Here is a 24,118-nt window from a genome sequence, read left to right as displayed (position 1 = left end):
AATAGTAAAAATTTAATAACAATTTCGTTTCTTAGTAATGACTGCAACCTTTTGGTTCTAAGCTGCATTAAATAGTTTTTGATAAAGTATGCTTGTAAGACGGAGACAACATGTCATGCGGATGGGAGGAAAAAAAATCATGTGAAACGCCATCAAATCAACAATCGTAAATGCTTAATTTAAAGAGAACCATATTACATTTTAAATAAACCAAATAAATATTTAACGAAATAAACATTACTAAAACGCATGAAGAATAAACATTTTCAGGTAGTTTATATCATTTGCATGCTTATTGGAACCTTTTTTTTCATAATTCTCAAAATCTAATTTAAAAAAAAGTAAAAACACCCTCCCCCACCTAAAGCTTTTCCGTGTCATCGTTGGATAGTTTTCATATTATTATTTGTAAAGTTATACATTTTAAATCACGTAGGCACTAACTTACTATTTGTTATGTATGAGTCGCCGTCCACCGCATTGTCTAAAATATCGATTATTGTTATTACGATAGTGATACCATGACTAATAACCATAAACCAGGTATGATCGCTAGCCTAGATTGTTTCACGCAGATATTCCTCATCAGACGTAGAAGATTTACTATTTATAACGGGTCGAAAAAGAATATTTAGAAAATGTAGAGAAAACGTTTTCATTTCCCATACAAATTGGTCACAGACTTTTTTATAGACTACATATAGATAGGTGCCTACGAGTATTGAGTGGTTTTTAATAAAATAAGCGCCTTGGATCTACAAATAAAACATGGCCATCTGCTGCTGGTAACGTCCAAAATACATAATGCGTTTCATGAGCGCGTAAACGGCAATAATAATTACAGATGACTCGTTTTGGTTATCACAATACCGTTACCTCGTAACACATAAGAACACAATCGAAGATACTACTACTAGTCGCTACTGGTCACAACAAAACACTACTACTAAAATACCATTACTACTGAACGTACTACGTACAGGTTACTACAAGATACTACTACTATTACTATTTACTACCACTACTTTATTTACTACAATACTACTACTATATTATAGCCCGCGGCGCGGTGACGCGCAACGGTATATTATTCGTTTTGTTGTCACGTCGGCTTGGCAACACTGCGCGCGGCGTGCCTAATAAAATATTATGAATAAATCGGGTATTCGCGTTGTTCGTTACGCGCGCGTCGTTACGAGTACACATACGCACACGGTCGTCGTAGAATGTAATAGTAATAATAATACGGTCGCGCGTATTCCCCTCACCCTGCACCGCGATTGTACGTAGATGAATTACGGGAGCGGTGGTCCGTCGACGTCACCCGTGGCGCGAGGCCGCGGGTGGTATTGCGGACGGACAGCAGCTGGCCCGCGGCGGCGTAAACGTAAAGCCGTAAAGGCAGTTTGTTATGCTACGCTGATAACGACGTATATCGGAAAAATAATTTCCCGAAAACAAACAATGCAGACGACGAGCGCGCAAACTGCATACGCAGATACGTTACACTATTAACTAATAACTATAGTACACTACGCGGGCGGCGTAAAAAATTTTTACTAAAAAATAACTGTAGAAAACGCGCCTTTTTTTGTATGCTACTGTCGGTTTGGGGAAGGGGATAGGGTTGGTCTTCGGACGAGTGTGGTGGGGGGAGCGCGCGCAATCGACGATGACGTCCGGTGTGGTGCGCGCGCGCCGCGGTAGCGGGCCGAGCGCGGCGTGGCGGGGGTACACCGAGTACGCATGCGCACATCAGTCTGCGATCCGAATCGGTCAGAAAATGGCGTCAGTCAAGTTTCTGGAGGAAGTACTCAGTAAGGACGTGGACGAAAACGCGTTCAGTGCAATCGTGGTGTCGCTGGAAAGCGAGCTGGTCACCAACACGTCGGTCGTGTCCACCGGTAACAGGAGTCACCACCACAGCAACACCAACACTAACAATAGCACCAGCAGCAGCAGCAGCAATAATGCTGTCGCAGCTACAGCGGCCGTGCCGCAAAAACAACAGCAGCACGTCTTGGTCAACGGTGCCCGGGCCACCGCCTCCTCGATGAACAAATGCATAACCGCCGTCGCTGCCAACAACAACAACAATAGTCTAATAAGGTTCGTTAGTTTCGGGGGGTGTCACGGTCGTTTTCGCGCACTCGAAGGGTAAGACGAAGACGTTTTTTGGCGCGTGCCCTCCGGACAGGGATCTCCTGCCTCCGCCATCCCGTTGGCCTGACGACGATCGCACGGCGTAAGTGAGTACGCGACCGGGGGGGATCGTCGTGAGCGAGAGTGGCACGGTGCAAGGGTTCGCGACATAACTTCGGATCGGCGTGCCGTGTGTGGCCAATATCGAGAGAGCGCGAGCTATTTGACCGATACGAATTGACGACACGCACTCTGGCCGTCGAGATCACAACTACGGCTGCGGCACGAATTACGGACAACGAAAATATTATTAATATTAAATATTTAATAATACATTTTAATGTTGACGGTAGGTGACTGCTGCGGGGACGTACATCACCGAGACGACTGACGGTTGAGGACGTCTCTCCGTCGTCAGTTGTCGTCTACGACCCTGCCGGCTAACGGTAATTGTGGGTGGTTACCTAAGGCGACTTGGGTATACGAAAATCGAGATAACTTGTAAACAGCTTTAAGTAGCGATGTCCGAATTTTTTTCTTGATAACAAAACAATAATATTTACCTTTCACTTGTTCGCGTACTTATAAAACGGTCGACAACACAAAACATTGGCGAACTTACAAGTCTGATCATTCCGCGATCGTACCGCAATGCCCACTGAATGATAGCGCTTCGTAACCCTGTCTCCCGCGATATGACGTTTTGAGGTTAGACCACTACCGAGGTGCTCCGCCGAGTGGGCACGTCGTTACGAAATGATTGTGGATAATAATAATTTGGCGTACGCCACGGACTTGGATACGTTATGTTAGCGTTTATCTCAGTCCGTGGTGAACGCGCTCCAGCGATGAACCTGTGCTGATTGATTTGTTATTTTTGTTTTTGCTTTTTACGTGTGTTCAGTCACTGCGATAGTTTAATGCCGGGCATCAGTCAGGCGGATTTTGTTGGCCAACAGCAGCAACAACAACAACAACAACAACAACAGCAGCAGCAGCAACAGCAACACCATCATCATGTTGTCAATCCAACGCTGGCGCACAACTACGCGGCACCGCAACCCATGAAATCGCTGGACCAGGTCAAAGTGGTGTACTCGAATTCGGCCAACAGCCGAAATTACGTGCCAGTCACCTCGCTGTCAAACGGCACGATTAATTCTACCAGTACAGGTTAGAGTTTGTTTCGTTGTTGCCCTATGCGTTACACCACTTGACGTCGTTACTTCCTGACCACTGATTGCCCGGATGCTGAACACATTACCTACACTATATCATATAATATAGGAATTATACTTACTATATGCCCTACATGACTTCTGTTCGGACCGTAAATGTTTTCTATGAGTAGACTACGATCACTACAATTTAGTGCACTGCCGCTAACAGTTTCCGGTATTGTTTACCGACCCGACTCCGTTCTTTATACACCTGTCGCACTATGGAACTAAAAATCATGATCAATAACTACCCGATGATTTGCATTGTCGATGTTGTGTTATTCTGTATTGCTCGTACGCTGCCAGTTAGCGGTAGTAGCTCATTAAGACATATTTACGATAAGCCTAAACATGAAATGTTTGAATTTCATGAAAACAAATAATCATCATTTCATAGGTAGGTGTAATCCATTATTTCATTAATATTTTAACGTTTTAAAATGTATACCATAAAATCTCCATCAATGCTATTTTAGAGAATTCTGATTCAAATGCTGGTGATTTATTCATTGAATCAGATTTAAATAAATTCACTTTCAATTTGTAACCCCTTAGACTAATTCTCTCTTAATATTTTATATTAAGCCCAGTGATAAGTTTGAAGCTTCTAGTTAATTTTTGAAACTTTTTGTAGTAAACTACCTAGTACAATCTCTTATGATTAATACAAAATTACTTAGGAAATTACTTTTATCTTGCATCACTCCAACAAGTTATTGATGTGTGTTGTTAACAAATTGTTTTCTTACAGGTACTGGAACTGCTGTTGTAATTAAGTCAACATCTCAACAGCATCATCATAATTCACCTCCAGTTTCCACAATGACTTTACCTGGGCAAGTATCATCCAATCAATCCTCTGTATCATCTAATGTTATAACTGTTTCCAAACAAATGGCACAAGGTGTAGTTACTGGTAACTCTCCTCAAACAATTTTGCCAGCTAATGTACAAATACTAAATGTCAATGCACTGCGGCCGCAAAATTCTCAAGGCGGAGTTAATAAAAATATGTCAAGAGTAATGATACCTCAAGTAGTTGGATCCCGTCCCGGTGCACCTGGGGTTAGTTAAACAATTTTAAACACTGTACAATCATTTTTATTTGTATTAAATATAACTTCTGTTTAATAACTAATAGGTAAGTAATGACAAATGTTCCCTTGCTAAAGTTATTAATACAAAGTTAATATAGTAGAAACTCAATAGTCTTTATTAATTCATATCAAGTGTTGTTCTAAGAACTGGAGGGTTGTTCAATAATCAAGAGTACTCAAATAACTAAGTCATATTGTTTCGTCTGCTTTATTTATCTGTTCTTACTACAAGTTAAAAATACATATATATATACAGTGAAACCTCAATAATTTAAATCAGTTTGGGCGAAAAAAAAATTTGAGTTATTGAAAATTCAACTTGCTAAAAATCTCGATACATATATTGTAAGGCAGGGCTAAGGCATTCCTTTGAGGTATCGAAAATTCGACTTATAGTGGTTCAAGTTATTGAGGTTCCACTATATTTCCAGACTTATAAAGGCCTGAAGCTAAACTATTGATGTTCTACTGGATATAAACTTGAAATACTTAATTATAATTCACTGTTTCAAGCATTATATTTTATTGATATTTTTCAATTGTGTTTTTTAGCTTACTTTACAAACACTCCAACAAGCACAAGGTGGACATATATTATTAAAGACTGAAAATGGCCAGTATCAGTTATTACGTGTTGGCCCAGCACCTAGTCAAGGGAATGCTATTACTCAAAATAATTCAAATTTTAGAGTACAATCTGTTCCTTCAGTTGCAACTGTAAGTTATATTTAAATTTGTTATTTATTCTATTTTAAAAACAGTGATTGAGTATTTAAGATAACATAAATTGTCAACATTTGTGTAACAATATATTAGGATATCTAGGAATGTAAATAATTTAAAAAATAAATATTTTGCAATCTATTTTTCTTATTTGGATTGGCGAGGTAGTATTCACTTATAATCATGATACAAAATTATTTAATATGTATAATTAGGTATTTTATGACACATTTAAGTGGAAATTGTCTCATTACAATAAATTAAGTTATTATAATTATAATTGAATACAGGTCATTGACCTCAATTATTTGTTACCAAGACAATGTCAGAATTGGGGGTTTGTAAGAGTTTGTAAATATAAAAAAATGGGTCGACATTTATAAAAAATTGAAAATCGGGACTTTTGTACCCCTCCTTTGTACATTCTCCAAAATTTTCAATAGTATTTTTTTTTTTTTTTTGTATTTAAAGTTTAATATTTTTATCATACTAATAAATTAAAAATATAAAAGTGTAATAATATAATAATAGCACAAGTAAGTTTTTTCATTAAATAATAATTGCGAATAAGATTTCCTGTGTATACGTGTTAAAGTTATGATCATGCATAATAGTATAAAAAGCTATGGTTATTTCTTTAGCTTCTAATTTATATGATTCGTTTTTAGCTTTTAATGGTGATAAATTATTTACTTTGCTATGTATCAATGTAGCCATTTGTGCTATTTATGTTTATTAGATTTAATTTGATAAATTAATCAGTACTTCCATCAGCTATCTGAAAATTTACTCAAATGTAGGGTATATTGGACGTAAAAATTATTATTGAGTTTTACCTTTTTAATGAATGAAAATTCATTTTTGACTTCGTCAGTGAAGCTGAAACAATATCTGCAGTGTGTAGTGAAAACTGGTAGTGACTCGATGAAATCGAGACACATGGAAAACCTATACCAAAAAATCCAAAAACAAATGCTTTAAAATCCGACCCCTAATCATTGTTTATATTGTAATTTTAGTTAGTCAAAAATAATTTATATTATTTTTCATGATCAATAACTATTATTATTTTATAAATCTATTTTGATGAGACAATGACCTGTTATTAAACTTCTCTTTCTATTTTATTTTTTAAATAGAAAGCTATAAAAATACTTTATAAAAAGTTTTAGATAAATTGTAAATCTATTGGTGCGTAAATTAATCGAAGAAATACTATTTCAGAACAATGTTTCCATTGCTGGTACACCAACTACAACACCGACCCAAACAATAGCTCAACCTCAACAGGTATTGTTAAACAATTTATCCAATTTAATTTGAGTTATAAGTGATATTTATAGTTAATTTATTTTTAAGGCGCATCAAAAAATTCAACAAGACAATACTAAAGAAAAATGCCGCAAATTTTTAGCCAATTTGCTTGAATTGTCAAGTAAAGAACCAAAACCTGTAGAAAGAAGTGTGCGAACCCTTATTCAAGAACTGGTTGATGCAAAGGTGGAGCCAGAGCAGTTTTGTGATCGACTAGAGAAACTTCTTAATGCTTCACCACAACCGTGCCTTATTGGTTTCCTCAAGGTATCATTTATTTTATGTAATAAACTTTAAATGAGTATATAGAAATTGAAGACATGCAATCTAATTGCTTTCTTATACTTGTAAAGTTGTAAAAGTTACTTGCTTCATACTATAATTTATTTACTTATAAGAGACTTTTATCCACCAAAGATGTTAGTGATACCAACCACTGTATTTTGTCTTCAGTTTTAAGGTTTTTCAAACATTAAAAATTTTAATAACTATTTTGTTACATACAATAACTGTTATTGCAGTATTCACTTATCGCGATACAAATAGTCACAATTGTCCATTATCTATTTTAATATTTAATAAAACTTAACATTTTATTTAAATTCTGATACTTTTTCATTTTTTTCAAACAAATCATCAAAAATAAAATTTTTAGATTTGTAAATCATTGTATAAAATTAGAAAATTTAACCCATATAAATTAGGCAGTTATTTCAGTTTGACCCATTGTCATCATATGTCTGTTCTAAATACAGCAAATTTTGTCTTTACAGATATCTGTATATAACGGACACAAAATAATAGGGTTTTGATAAAAACACAGGCATGACCAGAAACCTTAATATAATGCATAACTATTTATAATAGATACTTTTGATGGTTCTTTATAGTCAGGTTTATTTGTATAGTAATTTATCCTTAAGAGGATGTGATACCCGCATGAGTTTTCTCCGTCTTACGTAGCATAAGTGCGTATATATCAATTTTTACACTCAGCAGAACACATATAGCTCTGTTAGTTCAACATTTAGAGTGAATTGACTTCTTATAAAATTTAAAGGTAAGATAATTATCTTGACGACTTCATAGGCTTTTTATCATATTTTAATTTTGGAGCAAGTTATGAGTATTTTAAAATTGTAAATAGTTTTTACATCTTAAAATACTCATAACTTACTTTAAAATTAAAATGTGATAAAAAGCCAATGAGGTCATCTGATAATAATCTTACCTTAAAATTTTATTAGAGGTAAATTCACTATAAATTTTAAACTAACAGAGTTACAGTGTTCTGCTGAGCGTAAAAATTGCTATGTTATGCACTTATAAGACGGAGACAACACTGATATCACATCCTCTTAAATAAGATTTTTTTACATTGAATCTTGATCAAATTAGTTTTTAACGGTTCTAATTAGTAAATACAATAATTTAATACTAAATAAAATTTGAGGAAAATATTATTTTTGTGTTGTGTACTCTTTAAATTATTTTACCTTTGAATATTTGACATTAATAATTCAAATAATATTTTGTTACAGAAAAGCCTACCGCTTTTGAGGCAATCGCTTATGTTAAAAGAGATGGTGATTGATGGAATTCGACCACCACAACTTAGTGCTCAACCTACTGTTGTTTTAGCTAATCAGCAGCAAGCAACGGTAAAGATAAATTTATTTCTTTTACGTCAAAATTTAAAAATTTGGTTTTTGTTAATTGTTATAAACTATTTTGGTATGATAATATTAATGTTTCCGTCCAAACTATTTTATATTGGATTAAATTTATAATAGAATTATATTAAAAATTGATTAAATAGTTTAAATTCTTAAATTGTGGATATAAAGTTTAAATTATAATCATTTAAAACATTCTTATTTTTTTTAAATGTATTCTACTCGTATATTCATTACGTGAGATGTATAAATCAATGCTCAGTTTATCTACACATTTGTTTTGATGAAATTAAATTCTTGTTCTTTATTTTATTTATTTGATGTTTGAAAAATTCATATAAAATAAAATAAATTTGGAGAGATTATTATAAATAGTAATAATTTCTATGCAATATATCCTTATCCCATTACTTTTCACAGCATTTTGGCAGCAATTAAATAAATAAACAATAATTTTTATTTATTTTTCAGTGTGTCTTATATGATACACTATATATTTTTGTGGAACGACCTAATACTTAAATTTGGCAATCTCCACGAGGTACTATGTCCTAGTACACAGTCTGGGAATAAATGTATTCAATTAATACTCTAAAACAATTTTTTATTATTTTTATTTTCAGTATAACGTTTTACTGAACAATTTTATTAGGTTATTCAATTTATATTTCAAATAATTCTATTAAATATTTTAAGAATTATATAGTATGATACTATAGTATACTTTTTATTTTCAGTATAACTTTTTACTGAACAATTTTATTAGGTTATTCAATTTATATTTCAAATAATTCTATTAAATATTTTAAGAATTATATAGTATGATACTATAGTATACTTTTCTTCAAATTTTTAAAAAGTTTTTTATGAATCCAATTATTTTATTGTGATATGGCTTAAAAATATTGTGATTTTCATATTTTGTAATCTAAAATTTGTGTTGAAGTTCAACATAATGCCATATATTAGATATTATTGTGTTCTAATTTTTTCAGAACAGTTTATTGTTATAAATGTTTTTTTTAGGACTAAATTAATTTTTTTAAATTAAGTTTGTGCCTTAAAAAAACCATCCAAATTAAATTTTTTTTAAGCATACAATTTTTTTAGAAACCTTTAAATAATGGAACCTATTTGTTTTATATTCTAACATTATTTGTTTAAGAGAAGGCCATACTCACATGTGTTGTCTTCGCCTTACACGTGCGTAACATAGCAAATTTTATGCTCTGCAGTTCCAATTTAGGTCTCTTAGTTTACAATTTTGAGTGAATTGACCTTTTTTAAAAATTAAAGATAAGATTATTATCTAGGTTATCACTGAGGCTTTTTATCATATTTTAATTTTAAATTGAGTTATGAGTAAATTGGAACTGCTGATTGTAAAATTTGCTGTGTAATGCACTTGTAAGACCTATCAATTTTTTGTTCTCCAGTTTCTGTAGTGTGCTGTTAGTTTTGATATTTGATTAATTTGATCTATTAAAAAAAATGTAAAGGCTAGATTATTATTTAGAGGGAGGTATATAGGTTTTTATTGATATTATTTCAAGTGAATTATGACCTTTTTTAATCTATACATTTTAAAATGATCTTAATTTAAAAATAATATCAACAAAAGCTTATGTAGAGCCCTAATAATAACCTTACCTTAAAATTGTATAGTAAGTATTTTCTCAAATATCTAAACAACAACACATATTGAAATGTATAAGCAAAAATTTAATTTGCTAAATATCAAATATAAAGACAATACATGTGGTTGCAATGTCCTATTAAATGATTATTTCCAGAAAAATGTTTGATTTGAATCTATAAAATCAATATTCTGATGGTTTAAATTGAAGCTTAGCATATTTAACATTTAATAGATATTAGATATTGATCTATTTTAGATTATCTATGCAAATTAGTAAAATGTTAAGTTATAACACTAGTGAAGATTGCTTAAGAGCTGTATTTGATTTATACAATTATATAAGTATATCTTTGTTCATTATCAGATCTCACTGTTCATGCTTCAGATCTAAAGCTGTAGATTGTTAAGAAGTTCCCTTTACGTTTTTTGAACTGTTAAGTAATGTTATAATATTTTGATTTTACTTAACAAGATGTATAGTTGAAATCAAAATAATAATTATGTGTGTTAGTGTTTGTATAACTCATTCAAATGTTTTTGGTGACACTTAAATTATTTATTTAATACAATATTATTATACTTTTGATAGAATACACAAGTAATGGGAAATATCTTAAGTAATGCAGTATCTAACCAACAAACGGTTAGAATAATGACTTCCCAACCAGCCTTAACACCAGCAAGGACAATAAATTCTCAACAACAACATAGAATTGTTTCTGTAAGTTGTCTCTTTTTTTTACCTTCCAAATTTCATTGTGCCCATCAATCTAAAGTGTACAAGGCAGGCAAAATTACTCTTGTATTAATTCTATTCTGGTTGCTTGAAAAAAAAAAAAAAAATACTTTATAAAAATAAATTAAGGTTTTATTCATTTTTTTTTTTAGCAGAATATATTTTTAATATTTCATCTTCTAAATGAAAATATTTAGAGAGAAACATTAAATAGCAAAAATCAATAGTTAACTATTCCTTCAAAATTTAATTTTCAACAACTGATCAAATCATCATTAATCACCAATTACTGTTTATTTCTTAATTTGTTGTAATTTTAAATTACAGCAACAAGTCAGGGTACAAACCCCACAAGGTCTCACAGCTGTTAATAAAATGGGTTCAATTCGTATTCAACCTCCAGTAGCTTCTTCTCAAACTGCTACACTTCCTCCACCACTTACATCAACATCATCCCCACGACCACCAGTGGGTGGTGGTCGGCCGGTGGTTGTTAAAGCAGTACCTCTTAAGACACCAGCTGGATCACATATTAAGATTAGTACTCCTATAGCATCAACACCACTACAAACTAATAGTATAACAATGCCTCAACCTCGGATACCACCATCTCCAAATATTATAGCACAGCCAACAACGATGAACAAAGTTCCAACGCCAATTACTGTTGCTCCACCAATAGTTCCGTTGTCTAAACCACCATCCAAGGAAAAAGAAAAAAAATCTTTTTCATCATCAGCAGCATATGTGTAAATATTTTTTTTTTTTATTTTAACATAAATTAATAAGTGATTGCCAAGTGGGATTTAAACATAATATTTTGATTTTTTAATTAGTGGTGATGATGATATTAATGATGTCGCTGCTATGGGTGGTGTCAACTTAGCAGAAGAAACCCAAAGAATTTTAGGTTCCACCGAATTTGTTGGAACACAAATTAGATCATGTAAAGATGAAATACTTTTACCGCAAAATCCATTAGTAGCAAAAATTAAACAAATTGGTAAATATAAATTCATATATGTTATATTTAAATTGATTTAACAGTATAAATACGCTCCTTATATATTTAAAAAAAAATTCTTTGTATCAAAAACAATTTTGATAAAATTTCAACTAAATAATGTGATCGAAATTTTCGTTTTCCCTTTATTATTATACACAATCTGTACCTCATGGGTTCAATTAAGAGTATTAGCTGAGATAAATAAAATACATGAATATGCTTGATAAAAGCAGCCACCCAGTGATGACACTTATAAATTGAGGTTATACATTAATTTATATATGTATGAATTAATTAATTTGTTTTTTTTTTTAAATTAAAATATTAAGTTAGCATATCTCTACACCAGTTGCGTTTTAAACGCCTTAGAGGATTAACCATAATAACATTTGCTGTAAAATCTGATCAAAATTTAAAAAGAACTTAAATTGAACAATGCCTAATCTTGTACTATCAAAAAAGAATTCTATTTTTTATAACAATAATTGCAATTATCACTAATAATTCATACTGACCATCATTGGCGTAATTCCATTAAATTTCAGCAGGTACAAAATGTTATCGGTTCAATAATTGTAATGATAAATTAAGTCATATTATTCATACTTAATGCTAATTGCAATGCTCACGTGTACTATAGATATCTTTTTATATTTGTTAACAATATAACATAAACAAATATCAAAATCTGTATGTACCTATATTTTGAATACTATATGTGCTGAGTCTGTACTATATGATACATTATACATATAAAAATATAATATTTATATGAAATTAATTAAAGTGATAACAAAATTTTTAAATGAGTTAAAAAGAAAATCAACAAATCAATTAAATTTAGTTGGTATTGTATTTCAATAGGTATAAAGTTCAGCATCTTCAGGTGCAAAAGCATATCTTTGCACCTGCTACATAATACCAGGAGGTGCAAGTGCACCGTCATGCATCCCCGTGATTACGCCACTGCTGACCATTAGTTACAATTTTTGATGAAATTTAACTATATTTTCAAACGCTTTCAATTTTTTCTTTTTTACATTGTGTATTTGATTATTGTTCATTCTAATTTAAAATTATTTTTCGTTAATATATCGGATTTTTCCTTATCTTAATATGATTAATACATTGACTGAAATTTATCATTTTTGTTAATTCTCAGAAGGCTTAATCAGAATATACTTTTTTATTACTTATATAGAAAAATAGCAATATATTAATATTTTTTTTCCTAAAAAATTATGTTTTAAATTTTCTAAGGTAACACAATGCTACAGGCTGATGTCTTCTGTCATTTGATACCTTTAGAATTAGTACTTCCGTAGCTGTTATGCTATTTTATGAATTATCTTATATTACTGTTACAGCAATAGTATTCGTCAGTATGGTTATTTTGTTTTATAATTTAAAGTTAGTTGTTTAATTTCTTCAGTTTATGTATTTTTAGTTTTAATCTCCTTTGATATGTCATATTATTAAATAATATAGCCATTTCTATAAAATCGGTCATTTTCAGCCTGTCATAAAAATAATTATTTAATTGTACAACATATTAAAGCTGGAGTTCCCTAGAGTAGTGACCTCTTTCCTATACTTAATAATAATATTTACCTACAACAAACCAAACTCTTCTCGTCTTATTTGTTGATGAGTGATGACATAGCAATACTTATGTCAAATATAAACTCTGATATCGCATTTCAAAATTTACAGTTACATCTAAATAAAATAGAATCCTATGCCAAAAACTGGAAAATTTAAATCAACGACGAATAATTCACTCGGGTGCTCCCCTCCCTATAAAAGTTTCCACTCTAAATTAATTAACCATATAAACCATTTTGTTAAAAACATCTCTACTCTCACATTGCCATAATTTCCCATTGTTCAAAAAGAAAAGATTCTGTTAATAGATGGTCTTCTCTTCATGTAGATCATGATTTTGCGTATACTCACCCTGTTATCCTTAATACTTTTCGTTTTTATTTATATAAACCTATTTTGAAATATTGTTTTTAGTAATTAGAGAAGGCTTAGAAGATGCTGCAACTGATGTACCAGCATTAGTATCTCATGCAGTTGCTGAACGTTTAAAAGATCTTTTAGAAAAATTTGCCGTTGTAGCTGAGCATCGTTTAGATTTTAATAAAGTAAGATTTAAATTATAATCAGGTTAAATAAGTGTTAAACATAATATTATATTTTAATGTTTAGGCGGATAAACGCTATGAAGTTACTAGAAATGTTAGAGGTCAAATCAAATGTCTTGAAGAAATTGACAAGGTAGAACGTAAAAAGCAAGATGAAATGGAGCGAGAGCTTTTGTTACGGGCAGCTAAAAGCAGATCTAAAAACGAAGATCCAGAACAAGCAAAATTAAAAGCTAAAGCCAAAGAGGTAATATTGATCATTTTTGTTGATATAGAAATTATTTTTAATCAACAACTCAATTTTTTCTTCAATTTCAAGATGCAAAGGGTAGAAATGGAAGAACTACGACAGCGAGAAGCCAATTTGACTGCCTTAAATGCAATTGGGCCTAGGAAAAAACCAAAATTAGAACCAGGAATAAGTCCTAGTTTACAGGTAAAGTTAATTTTTTTTTACTTAAATTTATCTATTGAGTTAAATTTGTTTTATGTAGGTATACTATAAAATGTTTGTTATTTTATTATTGATATTTAATTTATCTTTTAAATTTGTCAAACTACACAGTGCGAGTGTTTTAACTTTCAAACTTTTTATAAAATGTAAACTGTTTTAATGCCATCATATAAACGTAGTAATTATTATTTATTACTAGGGGTCGGAATTATATTCTTTTAAAATAGCCAAAATAAGAAATTAAGAAGATAATATTTTCTAAAAAAGTTGAAAATATTCTTGCAATATTCTTTAAAATATGTGAAAAATATGCTTTTTTATTAATAATATGTTCTCTTAAAATATAAATATCCATTTATATGCAAAATAATACAAAAAAAAACTGAAATAAATAAGTATATGATAAAAAATAAGTTGATCAATTTTTTTTTTATGATCTCCGGGTATTTTTTGAAGTTGACCAAATGTATTTTCAATTAAATTTATCAAATCAACAAGAGACACATTAGACTTTTCCAAACTTTTGATGGACGTTACGAGAGCAAGAAAATGGGTCTTATAAATATTAGATCGTTTTATATGATTTCTATGTCAACAACTGTTTAATTCTTCAATAACTTTTTTTAACCCTTGGAAATTATTACAGTTAAAATAGCAGTTTCCAACCATGTTCCCCATCTGGTTAGTACTGCTTCAGGGGATAACGGAATATCTGGTTATATTTCTTTATACACTTGTACATAGTATGGGGATTTTAGAAATACTTTTTTTTATGTTATTAATTGATTAATTTATGTCTGGGTACATTTCTCTAACCCTTTCTGCAACCATATTAAACATGTGAACTACACATGTAACATGAATTAAGTTGGGATAGAAAACTGCTAGTGACTGTCCCGTTTTCACCATATACGGCGCAGCATCTGAGAGTATTAACAATACTTTTTCATCATTTCCGCCCAAGGGCCACAGTAATTTTAACCCATCATTCACAAATCGAGCCATAGTAAAATGATTAGTCTTTTCTAAAACTTTAAATGTTAAGAGAAAAGAACGAGTCTGATGATTTGACTTAAATGTCCCAATCAATTAATTCGCCACATAACAGCCATTTATATCCGTTGTCTCATTAACAGCAAACCAAATATTATTATTGCTTATTTCATTTTTTGTATTGGATTAAGTCTTATTATAGCAATTTGATAGATAATTTTTTCTTAACAGACTTTCATCAGGTATATGTTTGCCAGTATATTTTTCTAAAAATGCCCGAAATTGTTGATTTTGCAATTTATACCACGGAATATTTGCGGCAAAAAGACTCAAACATAAATCTTCTTAAAATTCATTTACATTTTTTTAGTAGTCGATTCTGATAAAAACAATTGTTTTGAAGTGTTTAACTTACACTTTTGAGCTTCTTAGTGTGAAAACATGTTGTGATAACTGAAACATTTTAATGCACGCTACATTTTTATTACACACTTGACTAAAAAGAGTTGTGCCATCAGTTGTAAAATTTATATTGTTTTTATTTAATGGTCAAATCTTCTGTGAAATTAAATCTTTTAATTTTGTTGATAGTGTTTTCGGCCTAGCCTCAAAAAAAATATGCAAAAGAATTTAATTTGACCCCTATTTATTACATATATTTCAATAGATAATTTACATTTAATATAAATTTAATTAATATGTTTTTGTTATTTTGACTATTGAGTAAATTTACATAATTTGGTTTTGTGGTATAACTCTTAACAACTGTTTAAGAACTCATGATGTTTAATATTTTTTTATTTTATTTTGTTTAGAACCAAAATTCTAGTATTAGTACCAGCTTAACAAATAGACAAACAGTAAGTATAACCATGGTTATGAAATAGCTTTGTGAAATAAACAATAAATATGTATTTATTTATATTAACAGATACCTAGACAAAGGATAAAACGTGTTACTATGCGAGATACATTATTTGTACTAGAACAAGAAAAAGATATTCGTAGGAAGGCAAATTTCATGTTCAAACCATTTTTGAAGTGATATTTACCATCAGATTGTCATTGTAGCCGTTCCTTATTGCGGCTGCTGGCTAGTTGACTATGACGTTGACTATGTTTTCTGCCGCATTGTCGAACTAATTCAAATTGTTGTTAAAAATCATTTCATGCATATTCTAGATTAATTTTATATACAAAATTGTTAATTTTTGTTATATTGTTTTTTTCAATCGCTGTTAATTTTTCTCTTTCTTTGTTAATCACAACTTAAAACAAGAAAAGAAGTTATAGACCATGTTCGTATTAGTTATAAATTGAATGCAGTGAAAAAAAATTGTGCGATGTATCAAATATGGATATAAATAAATATATATATATATATATATATATTTATAAATAAATATATATACACGGATATAAATATATATAAATATATATATATATATATATATACATACATACACGCATGATATCACTCATCAAGCCTATGTTAAAAATAATGTATTTTTTTATTGTAAATAACACTAATGTATTGTATGTATGTTAAAAGATTATTTTGTTAATGTAAAACAAGGGAGTTACTCAATACTTATTCTGTAAGTTATGAACCGATATAAGTGAGCACTCATTATATTATTTTGTATAATGTATATATTTTTTTATTATGATTAATAAAATTAATAGGGTTCAGTGATTTTCACACACACAAAAAAAAAAAAACTGTTACCTCAATTTTCAATAATATTTATTTTTATCGTTCAATGTATGGTAGTATAATGTAAAAGTATATTTTTAAAGAGAATATTTACAATTTGAATGACAGCTGTCAGCCGGAATTTTACTAACAATGTTGAAGAGAGCATCTATTTGTCTCAGTTACAAAAGGTTAAAATATATGTTCTGTGTACCATATTTTTCTATACTACTGGTTAGAAAGTTAGAAATGGTATACGCATTTAAATATGAAGGTAATTTCAAATTTCAAATTAAAATATATCTACCTATAATTATTATTTATTATATTATTTCAATAATAGGTACTATTGTTAATTGAATGTTATTACACTGCCAATATTTCTTTAATTATTGTATCATTTTTTTAAACTACATTCTTATTAATTCTCCATTTATCGATCAACTAACAACATTAAATACTGTTGTGTGGTATGCCATCAAAGTACTCTGCAACACTGTAAGTAATAGTTTAGTGGGAAAAATATTATTTTATAATTATTACCAAAACTCATTGGGTGTATAATTAAAGTTATATTTATTTTTTTTTTTTAAATTATTTTTTTTATATTTTAAATTTAATGGTTTAGTATGAAATTACATTTTTTAACAGATTTTGTGTTTTACATATGTATTTAATTGATTCCTATTCAATAACAATCTAGTGTGCCAGCTCTATTAGACAAATTAAATTGTTTTTAACTACATAAATAATTATAATGGAAGTTACATTGTTTATGAAAAATAAGCTAGTATTGCCATATTGGTCAATATGTTTGATAAATTATTTTCTATCAAAAACGGTCATAAAAATTAAATCACTTTAAACTTTGATCACTCATCTTTAGTGGTGTGGGAGGACTTTGGCCTACTTCATATATTATGATATATTGTTGGCCCAACTGCCCAAGACCATTTATTGAGAGTTAGATATATATTATGCATTATAGTATATTGTATAATGAAGTATCCTATTTATTTATGACACGTGGTTAAAATATAATTGCACTTTGTTTATGACTTAAAATATTGATATTATTCAGTAGAGAATTTTCAATAGACTTTTCTTGTGGGTAGGGGGAGGGATCATAATCACAGTATATAGAATAATCATAAAATAATTTTAGATTCTGAATAGGAAGGAAGGAATAGGAAGGAATATATTGATTTTACTATGATGTGTGTGTTTTTATTTTTTTGCGTCTCATCACGTTTTGGGGCAGTAAAAGTGCTTCGATTTTGGTACTTTGAAGGGTCAAAAGTAAAAATTCTCAATAATTTTCTTAATAATTGGGATGAACAAACTAAAAATTAAGGAAAAAACAGGAATTTTTAGGTACAATCAGTTTTCGACAAAATCTGATTTTGGTTTTTGATGTAACTTTAAAACAAATGACCATAGATACATGAAATCTTCACCGACTGTTTATATAAGTATATTAAACTTACCGTGCAATTTTCGATCATTATTAGTTTTTTTTTAAATTAATATCGATAAAAATTTATTTGTTGGGTACCTAGAAAAGCTTGAAAATTTAATTCGAAACACCTAACATATACTTACAATAGCAGTTGAAAAATATTAAAAATACAAAAGAACGATTTTTTTTTATAAGCATTTAAAGTTTGAATTTTGACAACATAACTACGTAAAAATCACGAAAATTTTTAATAATCTATAATATATCCTAGACAGATAAACCGCCTCAGCTCAGAATCGTTTTTTCGTATACCTACAATGATATATAATATCATTCATTTTTTAAAACGAATTTATGGTTTTATACGCGACGATCGTAGACATTAATCTATAAGTTTAAAAAATATACGTTTCTACCTATGGAATCCTATTGAATAATATATCGTAGCACGCAGGCACAGATCCATTACTTAAGCGATAGCTGGAGGGTTCAGGATCATTGTCCAGGAGTTCAAAGCAGAATAATCTTAATAGTAAATATTGTTCATTAACAATTTTATTGTATTAAGAATAAATTGAGACTTTCGTTAAAGCTGCATCAGTATCACTAACGACGAAAATTGAGTTTAATCATATTTTGATCGTAAAAATGAATATCCAGAAATCCAGTATCCATATAAAAAAATGTTTTGACCCTCAAAATTTGTTTTTGATTAGGTACAGCCTTGAATATAACTATCTACCTATTATTTAGTTTAGATTGCATTCCGAAGACATAATTATTTACAAATTTAATATTTTTGATAAAAGCTTTAATCTGGAAGCATTAGATTTAAAAAACATAAAAGAATACATTACCTACTGCAGAAAAGCCGTTCAATATGATATACCTATGTCATAAAGGTTTTTCTTGATAGGAAATTTAAGTGTGCATAAAATTATACATACAGGAAATAGACCATTTAAATGTGATATTTGTGATAAAGGGTTTACTCAAACAAGTCAAACAGAACATTTGAGAAAGCATATAAGGACACATAATACTGTTAAAAAGCCTTAAAATGCAACATATATTTTTGCAGGGTTTGTGTACATAATCATGTTTTGACCCTCAATTTAAATCCTATGTTAGTAATGTCTAATATTACTGTTAAACAAATGATTACGTTACCTACCTATTTAACATTAGCTATTAATATAAAACTTGCATTCTAATGTCTGATACAGAGGTTAAAGTAGGAAAAAATTCCAGAGGGGACTAATGTCTCCATATAGTTTTAAGCGTTCCATGTAGAATTTTATGTATAATGTCTAATGTATAAAATCCTAATTTGTTAAAGGGGACGCTTCTTAACCGCTGTCAGAGGTAGGGGACTAAGTCCTCCTGCGTCCCCCTCACTTTAACCCCTGGTCTGATAATGTACAACTTTTTCATGTATAATTTTTTTTCTTACATGCCTACATATATTTGTAAATTTAACGGTATCCATTTCATTCATAATTCGTGTTTCTGTCTTAGAAAAATTATGGAAAATTTGTATTCCAATATATTTTTATGAAAAGTTTGAGTTAAAAAAATTAACTTAACTTCAACTTTTTATTTAGTTAATGATTACCTTTGGCAAAAAGTAATATTGTTCTCTTTTGAAACAGAATATAATATACCTAATTATACTATTAAACTCATGTCTATATCGTTAAAAATAAACTGTTTATGCATTACTTTTTTTATTACTATTTATATTTATAATAATATTATAAAAGCTACCTAATCATGTTTTATGTTATAATAATAAAATAATATAATACAATTACTTTAATTTAAGGAATACATATTAATATATAATATAATATGTACATTGTGTTGTGTATAAGTGAATTATTATCATTACTTTTTTATTTTTTGTTTAATTTAATCTTGTGCCTTTTTAGTTGATTTAAAATTATACTGTATCTTTCACTCCAATGGGTATTTATATTACTATATTTTATTCTAGTAATATCCAAATTCGTAGTAATTGTGTTTAGCATAAAATTTATTTTTAAAGAACTCTAAAATGGTGCATGATCTAATAACACGGACCATGGATCTTTTTACCCAAGTTGGTTTTACACGACAAGTCGAGTTTTAGATTTTAAAGACTGGGTATGAATTGTTATTTGAATAATTACTAAAATAAGTATTTATCACTGTCTCTCATTTATAGTATATTAACACAAAAATGTTTTTGGATCTTATATTAAGTCTGTAATTTAAACACTATTGACTATTATGACAGTATGGAGTACCCATGCAGAACACAGCGTACTGAATTCAAAAACGGCATTTATAATTGATATACAACTAGGTATATATCTATTATAGCTGAACAAATAAATATATAATAATAACGATGAGTATTTTGATGTAGATTGAATAATACTGTTCACGCCACGCGGGGTCGTGTTGTTCCCCAGGTAATATTATCAAATACAGTTTCTTTTATTAAATATATGAATGTTATTTGTACGGGGCCGTTGGGCGTTGGGGCCAAAATACGATTGCATAATAGCATGAGATTCGGAATACAGTCGGTCGGCACTCTGACTGTCGATCGTCGCGAATAAACGCTGCAACGGCGGGCACGTTTGACGCCGGGAGGCGTACATGAGCTACCAACCTCCCGCCGACTGTACCGGCCGGATCTATGTATTATGTAGAGCACGGGTCAGACTGGTCCACAGAGCACCGGTCGCAATAAGGTACACGATAGCCACGGATAATAGATATATATATATTATATATATTATATATATATATATCTATTATCCGTGCACGATAGCTACAAACTTGCCCAATTGAACTGTTCTTGGTGACCCGTGTGTATTCTGCGAAGAGTATTTATGTATAATGTCATAAATGCTCATTCCACTGGTAACAGTATGAGGGCTCACGGTGAGCAAAGACGAAGCGTTCGGCAACCCGCGCGCTCTGCAGGAGCCCGGGTCTCAGAGCCCAACTTAGGGGGGGGGGGGCTAGGGGGGCTGCAGCCCCGGGCCCCGAACCTCTGTTGATATTTAATTATTAAAGTGGCATTTTGAAATAATTGTATGATATTATTGGTTACGTAGTTTCGTTAGTCACGTAGGTATCGTAATGGAATTTATGATAAATTATTTTCTAATCGATAACATAAGCTAATAAGTTTTAAGATAAAGTTGGTCAAAAGCACTTTATATCGTTATGATTACTATTTATGTACTGACATTTCTTTATTTATATTCATATTTTTAATTTCATCGTTTCATTTTTATTAATATTTATTAAATAATTAAGGTACGTTTTCCTTACAGCGTCCGGACGCGGCGTTCGGACCTTGCGGTTAGTCGACACTAGACGCGGCATTCAAACGCTGCGTCAAAACGGTTTTACAAACAGCGTCTAAACGTCGCGACCGTTCCAAATTTTTTACAAATATTCAATCGAAAATAACCAAAACCAAATTTATTGTCAACTTTTTTTCTAAATTGTTAAAAAACTTTTACAAATCAAAATCAGGAATTAAGAAGCGTCACCAATCAGTCGATCTTTATAGGACTGTAGGTCGATCGCAATAAAAATGTAGTATACACGATACATTATATTGTATAAACTTTATGTTCTAGTATAAAAAAATGCAAATAAATAAATATATGTCGATCTTCAGTTTTAAAATTAGGAATATATTATTATTATGGTATAATTGATTTATAATCTTAAATAAATTGAATATAACCAATCTATATAGCATAAAGACTACATTTATAATTTAAGTTGATTATTTAAAATTTAGATAATAATTAATTTTGGGGCCCCATTAAAAAATTTGACCCGGGCCCCAAAATTCCTAAATTGGGCTCTGCCGGGTCTGCACGCCGGCTACGGTGCCACAACATGCAAACGGCCGGTCCCGTGTTCTGTAACGGAACGGACGCGCCAGCGCGCCTTAGCGAATCCCTGGCCGGCGTTTGCATATCTTCAAGCGCTTTAACGAATCACAAGATCACGGTAGGCGTGGCTACGACAGCAACAACCAGCCACCGACTACCATTTAGGCAACTACAGCAACAACACCGTTATACACACAACGGCATTATAATCGGACTGCTGTGGGCGTGGTTTCGAAGGTGGCAACAACCAATGCATTGGCCAGCGCCGTCACGTGACCGTACGCAATAACCAACCACAGACAATCATGGGCGGTTCATGTTAGTACACAGCGCCGCAGCAGGCGAGACCAAGATTATAAAAGGGAGTGCGGAGCACAAAATCAGTCAGTAGTCAGTCCTACCTCACCGTAGCAAGACCTACCCAGGCAGACTTGCGCGGTTCGGGACCTTCTGACACGACACATCTACGCCGTAGCAAGACCCACCACGGGCAGACTTGCGCGGTATAGAACACTCACGACACATCTACACCGTAGCAAGACCCACCACGGGCGACTTGCGCGGTATAAAACACACGGTACAGATACTCCGTAACAATCCTCTAAACAACTGAACCAGCATCAATACAGTCCACTCAAACAATTCCTGTACGGAACAAATACATTATTGAAATCAGTTGAGGGACATTTAGATACCATAGATAAGAATAAAACAACAAGTGTTTTCATTTAGGTACCTACATAGGTACAGATATTAAAATAATACACATTAATTATTGCATTATTTTCATCATTTTAGTAATTATTATTATTTTTTATCTTAAATATAACATTATAATATATTATTAATACATCTACACTTTATGTTGTCTTATTTCTAATATTTTAATGGTAACAATAAAGATTGACTATAATATTATGATAATATATTTATAATAAAGTATATTATTATTAAATAACCAAAAATTTATTTTCAATCGCATAAAGATTATTCTTATCATCATAAAGGTGATGGAGATGGATAAACTTTTTTCTGACAAATATATTTAAATAAATATTATTTTCAATATACTATAATATATATACAAATAAATAACTTTAGGAAATAACTTATTATTGGTACAATATAATATTCAAATATTAATAATAAGCAATTTTTAACACATTAATATTTTGAGTAAAATTATAAATATATATATATTGGATTATGAAATCAGAAAATGTGCATTTTTGTGTAGTTTGTGCTTGATTAATTTGTAGCATATTAACTTTTAAGTTTCCTGATTTAAATGTTTGTAGTAGGTACGTGTTAAAAATAATAAATTTACAAATAATGAAAAAAAAGTTATAGATTTAATTATTGCTTTATACGATAGTTATTATAATTAACGTGACACAAATGTAAAGCTTATTAATATTAAAATATTAAAACATTAAATCATACAATATAAAATATAATATAATAGTACAGATGAGAACATTTTTACGATGGCGTTAAAATAATAACAACAACATTAACAACAACAATAACAACAATAAGTGATTCTGATAAGAAAAAACTAGGTAGGAAGGTATTCATGCAATATTTTATTAATTCAGTTAAATAATAATAACAAAAGAATCAATATCATACAATTGATGGTAGGTATAATAACTAGAATAGTATTTATAAAGAATGTAAAAACTAAATAATGATTTATAAACTCTAGGTACGCTCCACCACAATCCTAGGCTAAAAATGAGTAGATACCTATTATTCTTTATCTCCTGATTATATTTACGTTTTAATGTATTTGTTAAGCCGTAATGAAACTATTCAATTAAAATTAAAATAAACGATCTGACAAAACGAGAGGCTTAGGTATTAAAAATAATGCTAATAATGCTAAGGTGTGTAGTTTTAAAT

General features: G+C 30.4%; 1 protein-coding gene and 1 pseudogene across 2 annotated transcripts; one reads left to right on the top strand and one right to left on the bottom strand.

The window, feature by feature from the left end:
• Nucleotides 1–1,754: 1,754 nt before the first annotated feature.
• Nucleotides 1,755–17,498, top strand: Taf4 (TBP-associated factor 4). Of its 2 annotated transcripts, none has more exons than XM_015515067.2 (15): nucleotides 1,755–2,109; nucleotides 3,047–3,315; nucleotides 4,114–4,427; nucleotides 5,012–5,176; nucleotides 6,407–6,472; nucleotides 6,542–6,763; nucleotides 8,038–8,157; nucleotides 10,401–10,532; nucleotides 10,875–11,296; nucleotides 11,384–11,550; nucleotides 13,573–13,703; nucleotides 13,768–13,950; nucleotides 14,023–14,139; nucleotides 15,966–16,010; nucleotides 16,082–17,498. In XM_015515067.2, the coding sequence occupies exons 1-15, from the start codon at nucleotides 1,784–1,786 to the stop codon at nucleotides 16,193–16,195; spliced, it is 2,793 nt and encodes a 930-aa protein (XP_015370553.1). In that variant the 5' UTR covers nucleotides 1,755–1,783; the 3' UTR covers nucleotides 16,196–17,498. The 2 variants fall into 2 exon arrangements, with proteins under 2 accessions (XP_015370553.1, XP_015370554.1); XM_015515068.2 differs by lacking the exon at nucleotides 1,755–2,109 and adding an exon at nucleotides 2,502–2,850.
• Nucleotides 14,367–15,762, bottom strand: LOC149055395 (uncharacterized; annotated as a pseudogene).
• Nucleotides 17,499–24,118: the final 6,620 nt, after the last annotated feature.

This window comes from Diuraphis noxia, unplaced genomic scaffold (assembly GCF_037042655.1).
Source record: "Diuraphis noxia isolate RWA-SAM2 unplaced genomic scaffold, SU_Dnox_SAM2 contig0005, whole genome shotgun sequence".
Classification (NCBI taxonomy): Eukaryota; Metazoa; Arthropoda; class Insecta; order Hemiptera; family Aphididae; genus Diuraphis; species Diuraphis noxia.
The sequence above is the reverse complement of the archived record's forward strand: the minus strand, read 5'-3'. Positions and strand labels throughout refer to the sequence as shown.